General features: G+C 43.6%; 1 protein-coding gene across 8 annotated transcripts in view; it reads left to right on the top strand.

Moving 5' to 3' along the window:
* LOC109866606 (syntaxin-binding protein 5) overlaps positions 1-12800 on the top strand; it is a 147847-nt gene that overhangs the window by 87957 nt on the left and 47090 nt on the right. For all 8 annotated transcript variants that reach the window (XM_031800535.1, XM_031800537.1, XM_031800541.1 and 5 more), the window contains exon 5: positions 2955-3089. In XM_031800535.1, coding sequence (XP_031656395.1) covers positions 2955-3089 — 135 coding nt within the window. The remainder of the gene's footprint in view (positions 1-2954; positions 3090-12800) is intronic.

Below are 12800 nucleotides of genomic sequence, written 5' to 3' on the forward strand. Positions count from 1 at the left end.
GAGGTGTGTGACGTTTAAGATGAGGGAGGAACATTTTGGGGGGCCTTATTGTCCACTACAGCATATTGGATGATTGTCATTCGTAGTCCATTCACCCAGCTCAATGTAACATCAATAGGTTAAGGATACTACATGATACTCTAATTTTCCCTATACCCATCATGAGGTTACTACAACCTAGCCTATGAATGTAAGTTTACAACAAAGGTGCTCAGGTCAAGAGGAAAATTTTGAGTAATCTAGTTGATTTCGGGTGTAATCATTAGTCCAATAGTTGCAAACGAGAGTTTGTATTAGACAAATTCAGATATTTTTATCCCCGTTTCGTTCTGTTTAAGAAACTTTTTTCTACAGAATCAGCTAAATGAATTCACCCCTGATCACACAAACACAGTTCACTTTCATAGCAGCCACATACAAACAGCATGATAATTTTCTCTCACCTTTTCCCTTCGCTTGTGGACGTCCGTGCACAACACCAAGATGTCTGTGAACAGGCAAAAAAAAAAACTTTCCAAGTAAACCTTCATATCATAACCGCTAACCACTACACACATTGTTGTCACCATATTCAACATAGCTAGAATTAACGTGTTAGTAAACCCGCTTCAATCATGCAGTACAGTGTACAGTCAGCAAGCATTTTAGCAGGTGGCAATGAATTAATAAAACCCAAAACTTACCTCAACTTGGAAGAGTTCCAGTGTTGGATAGTCATAGCCAGCTAGCTAACATAGCATCCCTCTCTGTTTGAGCCGGGTATTTGAGTCGGCTAAACTAGCTAGCTGCATTCACAAGCTAAGTGAAAATTTTAAAAATACAATGAAATCTCTCTCTCACTTCCCCTTCATTTTGAAATAAATACATTTGTTCAAAACTGTTCAACTATTGTCTTTCTTTCTCTTTTAGTCAACTATTCACCACATGTATGCACTGCTAGCTAGCAGTGCTACTCTTTCAGTACTATATTAATTTTCTGATCCTTTAATTGGGTGGACAACATGTCAGTTCATGCTGCAAGAGCTCTGATAGGCTGGAGGATGTCATAATTACTGTGTAAGTCTATGGAAGGGGATGAGAACCATGAGCCTCCTAGGTTTTGTATTGAAGTCAATGTACCCAGAGGAGGACAGAAAGAAGCTGTCCTCTGGCTACACTGTGGTGCTACCCTACAGAGTGCTGTTGAGGCTACTGTAGACCTTCATTCCAAAACAGTGTGTTTTCATCATTTATTTGGTGACATTAATATATTTGGTATAGTTTTATGTAAAAAGGATAACTTTTGAAATGTTTCACTATTTTTATTTTTATAAAATACATTGAGGAGGATGGTCCTCCCCTTCCTCCTCTGAGGAACCTCCACTGGTGTGTATGTGCAAGCATGTGTGTCCAGTTCAACAGAACTGAATGACACTCATGTTCATGAGTTGTGTATCATACGTCATTGGGGCCCCTTGACTAGTCAGGGAACGACAGGGATGAGCAGAGCCTATGGAACAGGACCACTTTAGGGGCTCTTGTACCAATCCCTGTAGCAGGGCAGGGCAGAACCAGGCCCAGACAGACAAAGAGAAGGAGAAGGAGAGAGAGAGAGAGAGAGAGGGAGAGAGAGAGTGGAAGAGAGACAGAGGATAGAGGGAGAGGGAGGGGAGGGAGAGTTAGTGGAAGAGAGACAGAGGATAGAGGGAGAGGGAGGGAAGGGAGAGAGAGTGGAAGAGAGACAGAGGATAGAGGGAGAGGGAGGGGAGGGAGAGAGAGAGTGGAAGAGAGACAGAGGATAGAGGGAGAGGGAGGGGAGGGAGAGAGAGTGGAAGAGAGACAGAGGATAGAGGGAGAGGGAGGGGAGGGAGAGAGAGTGGAAGAGAGACAGAGGATAGAGGGAGAGGGAGGGAGAGAGAGTGGAAGAGAGACAGAGGATAGAGGGAGAGGGAGGGGAGGGAGAGAGAGTGGAAGAGAGACAGAGGATAGAGGGAAAGGGAGGGGAGGGAGAGAGAGTGGAAGAGATAGAGAGGAAAAAGGGAGGAGAGATAGGACATGGATAATGATGGGTGATCCAGAGATGGTGTGATTCGTCATACATACAGCCCATGATTTTCATGTTAAAACTGTCAAATGGCTGCAGTGTGCATTTTTGAAGAGCATTTTTGGATCAGATGTGGGCTTGAATCCTACAAAGTGGTTGACTAACTCCTCTTCATTCACCATTTGATACCCAACCCTTAGCTAACTCTTCAATAATGCTATTCTACTTCCTCTCCTCTTTCCTCTCCCTCCTTCCCTGGGGGAGTGTGGTTCTGGTCAGAAGTGATGTGTTCAGGTATATCAGGCCTGGTTTGGGTCCTTTTTTATTCATGAAGCACCATTAGGAAGTCTTGAAGGGCTTCTTTTAAAGTGCTGATTCCAGGTCAAAATGACTAGTTGGGGATAGATGACCATTGGGACCTAGGTAGAGACTGATAGGGTGTTCATAGGCTTTTAACCATTCATTAAACTACATCTAGATGGATGAATGAATGGATGGATTGATGGCTGAAGGACAAGTGGAATGATTGGACGAAGTGATGAAAGGTAGAAGATGAACCATTGATGAAAGGTAGAGAAGGAGGGAAGGAAGAGTAATATGTGTTCTGGTCCAGTCCTCTCCTCTCGAATCAGTCCGGTAATTAGGTGCCCAATAGAGTTTTAAACACCTCTACCATCACCTTGGTCTTAGCTCAGCATTATTTATCTCACTGTAGAAATCTATACACACTGAGGAAGATTCTTAATCTACACAGTTTCTGTGTTGTAAAATGCAAATCAGTTATCACCAGCAATATCCTTCTGTCTTTCTTTTTTTCTCTCTTTGTCTAATACTATTACTTTTACTCCCTCTCTGTGTCTCTATCTCTGTGTCTCTATCTCTCTCTTAGCTCCTACATAAATGTTCTCTCTCTTTTTTCTCTGTTTTCCAGGATCACATTCGTCCACCTGCCCTTCCAGAGTAAATGGCTGTACATCGGCACAGAGAAAGGAAACATCCACATCGTCAACGTGGAGTCGTTCACACTCTCAGGCTACGTCATCATGTGGAACAAAGCCATCGAACTGTGAGTGGAGCTTACACTGGTGGAATGGAGAGCCCTATCAAAGAACATCTTACAGTTGTAGGATATTAATTTGATAACTCTTTTGTTGCTGAGAATTTTCAGTGCGGGAAATGCAGATGAACTTCGTGATTTACATAAATTCACTGAAAATCCATACTGACACACAGTTATATAAACAGTATTGCACTTTTATTGTAGCCTACTCAAGCAAAATTATGGAATCAATATTCAAATCCTGTTGCTGCAGGATTATTTTGCTGTGACAATATAGGTCAAATTCAGATCCTACATCTGTAGTCTCTCTAGGCTTAATCCACAACTGGTGGCTTTACTAACCGCAGTTGTGAAGGAGAAAGGATGTAAATCACTAGTTCTGAATCTTAGTTACTAGACCTCTTCAACACTAGTATTAAGACACTGCTATTTCACAGGGTGTTTGTGTTGCTGTTGACATACCTCATGTTGTTTCTGCTCTAGAGCTCTTGCATAATTCACTCGTGACCTTTTTAGCATTTTCCTCATCCTGTCTCTTCCTGTCTCATAGTGAGGGATGGAACAGGTGTCTCTTAAGATCAGTGTTGGCCATGTACAGATGTCCTGTGTCAACAGTGCTGAGGGGAAAGGAAGAAGGAAAGTAGAGGAGAAGGGAAGGGGGAGGGGAGAGGAGATGAGACAGGCAAGAAAAAGAGAGAAGAGGAAGAGAGGATAGGAAAGAGACTGGGGTTGATAGAGGAGGGTGGGGGTTTAGGAGAGGTGAATGGTAGACGAGAGGAAGGAGAGAGGAAGTAGAGAAATAGAAGGAGGTCGGGGGTAGACAAGTAGGAGAGAGGTAGAGGTGGGTTACAAGGAAGGAAGTAGTGTGAATGGGTGACAGTATGGGTCTCTAAGGAGTCGTGCCTGCCAGTCCTGAAGCTGCCATGGTATTTCCAGACTAAAGGTGTGTGTGTGTGTGTGTGTGTGTGTGTGTGTGTGTGTGTGTGTGTGTGTGTGTGTGTGTGTGTGTGTGTGTGTGTGTGTGTGTGTGTGTGTGTGTGTGTGTGTGTGTGTGTGTGTGTGTGTGTGTGTGTGTGTGTGTGTGTGTGTGTGTGTGGCCCATATCCAGTTCTGATGACAACAGTATTTCTGCACACAAAGGCTTTATGATTATACAGGAGCTTCAGATGGCACTTTCTCTCTCCTTCTATCTCTCCCTTCTCTCTCTCTCTACCTCTCTTTTTCTGTCTCATCTTATTGTGGGCTGCGGGTATGCAAGGTAGATACCTCTCCTGCCTTTATCTTCTCCTATTGTCCTCTTTGGAGCTGTCATCAGAGAGGGACTGTGGAGTGGGCGGCTCAGAGACAATGTGCTCTCTATTTTACACCACCTCACTATTACACTGCATAGAAAGAAATACACCCAAGCAGAGCACAGAACATTACAGAGTGGAACAGAACACTGTCAAGAAGATTACCAGGACGTACTGCAGCACTCAGTACTATAGCAGAACACTGTCGTTCAGTTACACAACAAACTGTAGATATGTCACGCCCTGACCCTAGATAGCTTTTTATGTCTCTATTTTTGGTTTGGTCAGGGTGTGATTTGGGTGGGCATTCTATGTTACGGTTTCTATGTTTTCTAATTCTTTGTGTTTGGCCAGGTAGGTTTCTCAATCAGGGACAGCTGTCTATCGTTGTCTCTGAATGGGAATCATACGTAGGTAGCTTTTTTCCCTCCTGTGTGGGATCTTGTTCTTTGTTTGTGTACAGTTAGTTTGCACAAGGATGCTGGTTAGTCATTGTTTTCTTTATTGTTTTGTTTTGTCTAAAGTTAAACTTCAGTAATAAATATTATGTGAAACTCAAGGAACGCTGTGCCTTGGTCTCATCCTCCCGACGACAGCCGTTACAAGATATTGGTTACTAACAATGATAGAAAAGTCCCTAGTGGGCTAAGCCGATATGACAGCTTGGTAGACAAAAGGAAATGGGTGGGACTGAGAGTGCGGGAAAGACAAATTGAATTCATTACACACAGTCTGTAATTATATTCATTGAAATGCCAATCCTTTGCACATGAACGGCCGCTCTTTCGAGAATAATTGCAATGTATATGTATTTACGCCTGTATGTCGTTGTTGTCTTCTCTGTTGGAATCCTTGATTGTCCTGTAGGGTTAATCAGAGTCTCTGGTTAACTTTCCTAGAAGTTACAATGTCTTTCGTGGTTGTAGGTGGTTAGACTGTATGCTTCAGAGTACCACTCAGACATGTTCTCATATGATAGATGCTTCGGCGGTTGACAGTATTCTCGTTCTAGACTTACATCATTTCTAGCTGCTGACTAGTAATAAAACATCTAAGATTTGCTCTTATTCTATAGGGATCGATAGTCTCAGAGTTTAATCATTTCCGGCCGTGTAGCCAATGCTCCACATGGTATAGTTTTTTCCTTTGGTAGAGTTATAGTTTAAACCACTTCACACACCAGCATCACACGGCATGTTTTGGTCTGGTGTGAATTTCTTCAGGAGTGAGTATTATCCTCTGTCGAAGAAGGGCGGTTCTATGAAGCCTAATGTGATGTCTGGGCTCACAGGGGTGTGGCCACTGACTAGTTAATCTTTATATGAAAATCCATACTCTCATTTAGAAGGTTAATATCACATTACATCTTTTCACAAATCGTTTAATGTTTAATCACATACGTTTCACAATATTTAGATGTAAACCTGACAGCTGGGAAATGTACACTTTAAGAGATACCGTTATATGTGTTTCCTGTCCTTCATGAGATCACCAAATGAAACACTGGTCATAACTGTCCCTTTAGTATCCACGGACCATTCCTACGTTCTCGAAAGTAGAAATATTGTTTAATTCTCCCATTTTGGGATTTAGGAGTTTGGACAAGTCTAGTCCTTTGGTCTCTCTCTGTGCTCTCTGCCAGGAATTAATAAAACCTGGCAGGAGATAATAAAACCTGGGTTGGAAGAGAGGGGGGGGGGGGGGTCACGATCTACACCCAGAAAGGGCCACTTCATGATAGTATACACTGGAGTTGTGTCCTACTATCATACTAGGCATAGTAAAGAAGAGCGTGGAGTACTACAGCACAGCTTGAGGGGTGCCACAGAATTCTATGGCACGTTATTTAAAAGAAGAACCACTGTATACGTTTCCCCCTAGCTTCAAGAGGTTAAACCAGTTATCACCCTCCCTGTAGTACCCTTCCCGGATCCGGTATATTTGTCATCAGTAACGCTGAGTAGCATAAATATCACATGAAATCACATGTGAAATATAGCGAAACACAGCGTAGCCTTTTGTTAATCACCCTGTCATCTCAGAATTTGAAATTATGCTTTACAGCAAAAGCAATACAAGCGTTTGTGTAAGTTTATCGATAGCCTATCCTAGCATTATGTACACTTAGCATCAGGAAGCTTGGTCACGAAAATCAGAAAAGCAATCAAATTAACCGTTTACCTTTGATGATCTTCGGATGTTTTCACTCACGAGACTCCCAGTTAGACATCAAATGTTCCTTTTGTTCCAAATGATATCCATAATGTCAACAGAAACATGGCAAACATTTTTTATAATCAATCCTCAAGGTGTTTTTCAAATATCTATTCGATAATATATCAACCGGGACAGTTGGCTTTTCACTAGGATCGGGAGTAACAATGTCCGACTCTCTCTTTTGCGCAAAAATCACTCTGAGAGCCCCCACCTTTCCACTTACGCAATGTGGTCGTTCACGCTCATTCTTCAAAATAAAGGCCTGAAACTATGTCTTAAGGCTGTAGACACCTTAGGGAAGCCACAGAAAAAGGAATCTGGTTGATATCCCTTTCAATGGTCAATAGGGATGCATAGGAACACAGAGCTTTCAAAATAAGAGTCACTTCCTGTGATTGGATTTTTCTCAGGCTTTCGCCTGCAATATCAGTTCTGTTATACTCACAGACAATATTTTTACAGTTTTGGAACCTTTAGAGTGTTTTCTATCATAAGCTGTCAATTATATGCATATTCTAGCATCTGGTCCTGAGAAATAGGCTGTTTACTTTGGGAACGTTATTTTCCAAAAAATACAAATAGTGCCCCCTAGCTTCAAGAGACCAGTCATCACCCTCCCTGTAGTCATCACTTAAACCAGTCATCACCCTCCCTGTAGTCATCACATAAAGTTACACTGTGTGTGTTTGACTCCTGTGTACTGAGCCACTTTACCAGGAACTGCTGACCACACACACACACCCTCTATGACACACAGTTCATGTGAACACCAGAGGGTGTCCTCTCTCTCCCTCCTGGCCCTTCCCCCTCTTTATTCTTGTAGGTTGCCTCTTGCTGCCCCTGCCTGTCTGTATGTGTGGGTGTCTGTGTGTGTGTTTGTGTGTTCCCTCCCACCTAGTCTCAGCCCTCACTGGGTCCTAACTGGGCCTAGAGATCAGGCCCTACTGTACCATCCAAACCTCCAGGCCTGTCGGGTGTGATGCTCATGGATAGACCCAGCACTGTAACTTTGCCCGTGGGGAGTAATCTATCACCCAGTCCTCCAGGAGACCCAGAGCAGTAGCAGAGCTGACCCACCAGTCCTCACACTCCACTCCACCACAGGGGTTGGCTGCAGATTGATTGGCTGAAAATTACAGTCTGAAGGAAAGAATGAAAGCCTTGAGATGAATGTCACCCTCTGTGATGAATGGGACCCTCTCTGTTGAATGTCACCCTCTCTGATGAGTTACCCTCTCTGGGGAATGTCACCCTCTCTGATGAAATTCACCCGGTCTGATGAGTCACACTCTCTGATGAACGTCACCCTCCCTGATGAGTCACCCTCTCTGATGAGTCAACCTGTCTGATGAGTCACCCTCTCTGATGAATGTCACCCTGTCTGATGAAAGTCACCTTCTGTGATGAGTCACCCTACCTGATGAGTCAATCTCTCTGATGAATGTCAGCCTGTCTGATGAGTCATCCTCTCTGATGAATGTCACTCTGTCTGATGAATGTCACTTTGTCTGATGAATGTCACCCTGTCTGTTTAAAGTCACCCTGTCTGATGAGTCACCCTCTCTGATGAATATCACCCTGTCTGATGAAAGTCACCTTCTGTGATGAGTCACCCTCTCTGATCAATGTCACCCTACCTGATGAGTCAATCTCTCTGATGAATGTCAGCCTGTCTGATGAGTCATCCTCTCTGATGAATGTCACTCTGTCTGTTTAAAGTCACCCTGTCTGATGAGTCACACACTCTGACGAGTCACCCTCTCTGATGAATGTCACCCTCTCTGATGAAAGTCACCTTCTCTGACGAGTCACCTTTTCTGATGAATGTCACCCTCTCTGATGAGTCACCCTCTCTGATGAATGTCAACCTGTCTGATCAGTCACCCTCTCTGATGAGTCACACTCTCTGATGAATGTCACCATCTCTGATAAATGTCACACTGTCTTATGAGTCACCCTGTTTGTTGAATGTCACACTCTTTGATGAGTCACCCTGTCTGATGAATGTCACCCTCTCTGATGAATGTCACCCTGTCTGAAGAAAGTCACCCACTTTGATGATTCACCCTCTCTAATAAATGTCACCCTATCTGATGAAAGTCACCATCTCTGATAAATGTCACACTGTCTGATGAGTCACCCTGTTTGATGAACGTGGCCCTCTTTGATAGGTCACACTCTCTGATATGTTCGCCAAAAGAGAGATCAGGGTCCAGAGTAAAGCCGAGGTCCTTCTCAGTTTTATTTGAGACGACTGTACAACCATCAAGATTAACCTGTTGATTGTAGGGGGTAGTATTTTGATGTTTGGATGAAAAACTTACCCAAATGAAACTGCCTATTTCTCAGGCCCAGAATCTAGAATATGCATAGAATTGTCAGATTAGGATAGAAAACACTCCAAAATTTCCCAAACTGTAAATTTTTTTTTTTTTGAGTATAACAGAACTGATATTGCAGGCAACAACCTGAGGAAAGTCCAACAAGTGCCTAAGATAAACAAATCTCCCTGTTCCATTACATGCCTTCCCTCCATTTAAAGGGATATCAACCAGATTCATTTCTCTATGGCTTCCAGATGGTGTGAACAGTCATTAGACATGGTTTCAGGCTTTTATTCTGAAAAATGAGCGAGAACGATCACATCGCGTCAGTGGATGGGTTTTGCATGCGCAACAGCTTGGAGTAGACATTTTCTCTCTCTCTCCTATTGAAAAAGCTACGGTTAGGTTGAAATATTATTGATTATTTATTGTAAAAACAACGTGAGGATTGATTATAAAAAAATGTTTCTACGAACTTTACGGATACAATTTGGAATTTTTATCTGCCCCGTCGTGACCGCTAGAGCCTGTGGATTTCTGAACAAAACCCGCCAACCAAATGGAGGTATTTTGGATATAAAAATAATCTTTATGGAACAAAAGGAACATTTATTGTGTAACTGGGAGTCTCGTGAGTGCAAACACCCGAAGATCATCCAGGGTAAGTGATTCATTTTATTGCTTTTCTGACTTTCTAGGGTATTGCGCAAGGTCAAATTGAGTTCCTCAGTTAGGTGGTTAACTGAATTTTGTCCTCTGACAATCCTTGGATAGGCAGAGGGAGTCTGGAAATGCATCAAGGAATCGTTGGGTTGTCTGAGAATTTATAGCATGACTTTTGATGCTCCTTGGTTGGGGTCTGAGCAGAGTATTTGTTGTGATTGCAAACGTAATAAAATGGTGGTCCAGGATTATGAGGAAAAACATTAAGATCCACAACATTTATGGGACAAAACTAGGTCCAGAGTATGACTGTGGCAGTGAGTAGGTCCAGAGACATGTTGGACAAAGCCCACTGAGTCGATGATGTCTCCGAAAGCCTTTTGGAGTGGGTCTGTGGACTTTTCCATTTGAATATTAAAGTCACATCAAAATTAGAATATTATCTGCTATGACTACAAGGTCCGATAGGAATTCAGGGAACTCAGTGAGGAACGCTGTATATGGCCCTGGAGGCCTGTAAACAGTAGCTATGAAAAGTGATTGAGAAGGCTGCACAGATTTCATGACTAGAAGCTCAAAAGACAAAATTGAAATTTGTTATCGGAAATGTTAGCAACACCTCCACCTTTGCGGGATGCACGGGAGATATGGTCACTAGTGTAACGAGGAGGTGAGGCCTCATTTAACACAGAGACAATTACTCGATGCCAACACATCTTTCTAGCTGATTTACACGCTGAAGCTATGTTGCGCTTGGTGACCTCTGACGGTTTCATCCTAACATCGTTGGTGCCGACGTGGATAACAATATCTCTATACTCTCTACACTCGCCAGTTTTAGCTTTAGTCAGCACCATCTTCAGATTAGCCTTAAGGTCGGTAGCCCTGCCCCCTGGTAAACAGTGTATGATCTCTGGATGATTCATTTTAAGTCTAATACTGCAGGTAATGGAGTCGCCAATGACTAGGGTTTTCAATTTGTCAGAGCTAATGGTGGGAAGCTTCAGTGTCTCAGACCCCGTAACGGGAGCCCCCCAGGGGTGGGTGCTCAGTCCCCTCCTGTACTCCCTGTTCACCCACGACTGCATGGCCAGGCACAACTCCAACCATCATTACGTTTTCAGACACCACACCAGTGGTATTCCTGATCACCGACGACGACGAGACAGCCTATAGGGAGGAGGTCAGAGACCTGGCCGGGTGGTGCCAGAATAACAACCTATCCATCAACGTAACCAAGACTAAGGAGATGATTGTGGACTACAAGAAAGGGAGTACCGAGTACGCCCCTATTCTCATCGACAGGGCTGTAGTGGAGCAGGTTAAGAGCTTCACGTTCCTTGGTGTCCACATCACCAACAAACTAGAATGGTCCAAACACACCAAGACAGTCGTGAAGAGGGCACGACAAAGCCTATTCCCCCTCAGGAAACGAAAAAGATTTGGCATGGGTCCTGAGATCCTCAAAAGGTTCTACAGCTGCAAAATCGAGAGCATTCTGACTGGTTGTATCACTGCCTGGTACGGCAATTGCTCCACCTCCGACCACAAGGCACTACAGAGGGTAGTGCGTATGGCCCAGTACATCACTGGTGCTAAGCTGCCTGCCATCCAGGACCTCTAACTAGGCGGTGTCAGAGGAAGGCCCTAAAAATTGTCAAAGACCCCAGCCTCCCCAGTCATAGACTGTTCACCTCTACTACCGCATGGCAAGCTGTACCGAAGTGCCAAGTCTAGGACAAAAAGGCTTCTCAACAATTTTTACTCCCAAGCCATAAGACTCTTGAACAGGTAATCAAATGGCTACCGGACTATTTGCATTGTGTGCTCCCCTCAACCCCTCGTTTACACTGCTGCTACTCTCTGTTTACCATATATGGACAGTCACTTTAACTATACATTCATGTACATATGTACATACTACCTCAATTGGCCCGACCAACCAGAGCTCACGCACGTTGGCTAACCAGGCTATCTGCATTGTGTCCCACCCCCCACCAACCCCTCTTTTACACTACTGCTACTCTCTTTAACCATATCTACATGTACATACTACCTCAATCAGCCTGACTAACCGGTGTCTGTATGTAGCCTCGCTACTGTTATAGTCTCGCTACTGTGTATATCCTTGCCACTTTTTTACTGTTGTTTTTAAAAATATTTACTTACCTATTGTTCACCTAATACCTTTTTTTCACTATTGGTTAGTCTCTTAACAACAAGGAACTTTGGTCCCAAATGAGGACCCAGCCGAGAAGAGATCAACATCCGACGAGCTTCTCCTTCACGTCTCTATGGATTAAAATGACAATTTTAATTTGTCACCCTGTCTGGTGAATGTCACCCTCTCTGATGAGTCACACTAGGATGAATGTCACCCTCTCTGATGAGTCACACTATGATGAATGTCACCCTCTCTGATGATAGTCACACTGTCTCATGAAAGTCACCCTGTCTAATGAATGTCACCCTGTGTGATGAAAGTCACTCTGTCTGATGAAAGTCACCCTGTCTGATGAAAGTCACCCTGTGTGATGAAAGTCACCCTGCCTGATGAAAGTTACCCCCCAAGATTCTGCTTTCCTCTTCCATCCCTATTTCTTTCTGTCCCTTCCCCCTCAATGTCACCATCTTCCTCTTACTCCTCTCTTTTGTTAGCACATTTTGATACCTGTGCTTACATTATCCCACCTCCCCCTATACACATAAACAGATAGTCCTGTTGGCATGTTCCTGGCTAAGGCCCCATACTAAGGGTTGTTCATGCCATGTTGCCATAGGGGACATTTTCTGTGTGACTGTGTTTCCGCTATTTCAGTATTGGATGCTTGTGTTCCCTGCAGATGTACCAGCTGTTCTTGTGTGTGTGTGTGTGTGTGTACTCTGGAGAGGAAGTCATTCTCACTGAATGGGGGATTAATAGAGAGCACGTACACACACACACACAAACTTACATAGACACAAAGGCCTTGCCCGTTTCTATTAAACAAGAGCAACAGTATAACAATCATGTATATCTGTCATCCACAAACATGTGTATGTATGTATGTATGTATGCATGTATGTATGTATGTGTGTGAGTGTGTGTGAGTGTGTGTGTGTGTGTCTTTCTCATGGCTTATACAGGGTGTGTGTGTTTGCGTGTGTGTCTTTCTCATGGCTTATACAGGGTGTGTGTGTTTGCGTGTGTATGTTGATACTATACATTTGTGATACACACC

The sequence above is a fragment of the Oncorhynchus kisutch genome, linkage group LG21 (genome assembly GCF_002021735.2).
Source record: "Oncorhynchus kisutch isolate 150728-3 linkage group LG21, Okis_V2, whole genome shotgun sequence".
In the NCBI taxonomy this organism is placed as follows: domain Eukaryota; kingdom Metazoa; phylum Chordata; class Actinopteri; order Salmoniformes; family Salmonidae; genus Oncorhynchus; species Oncorhynchus kisutch.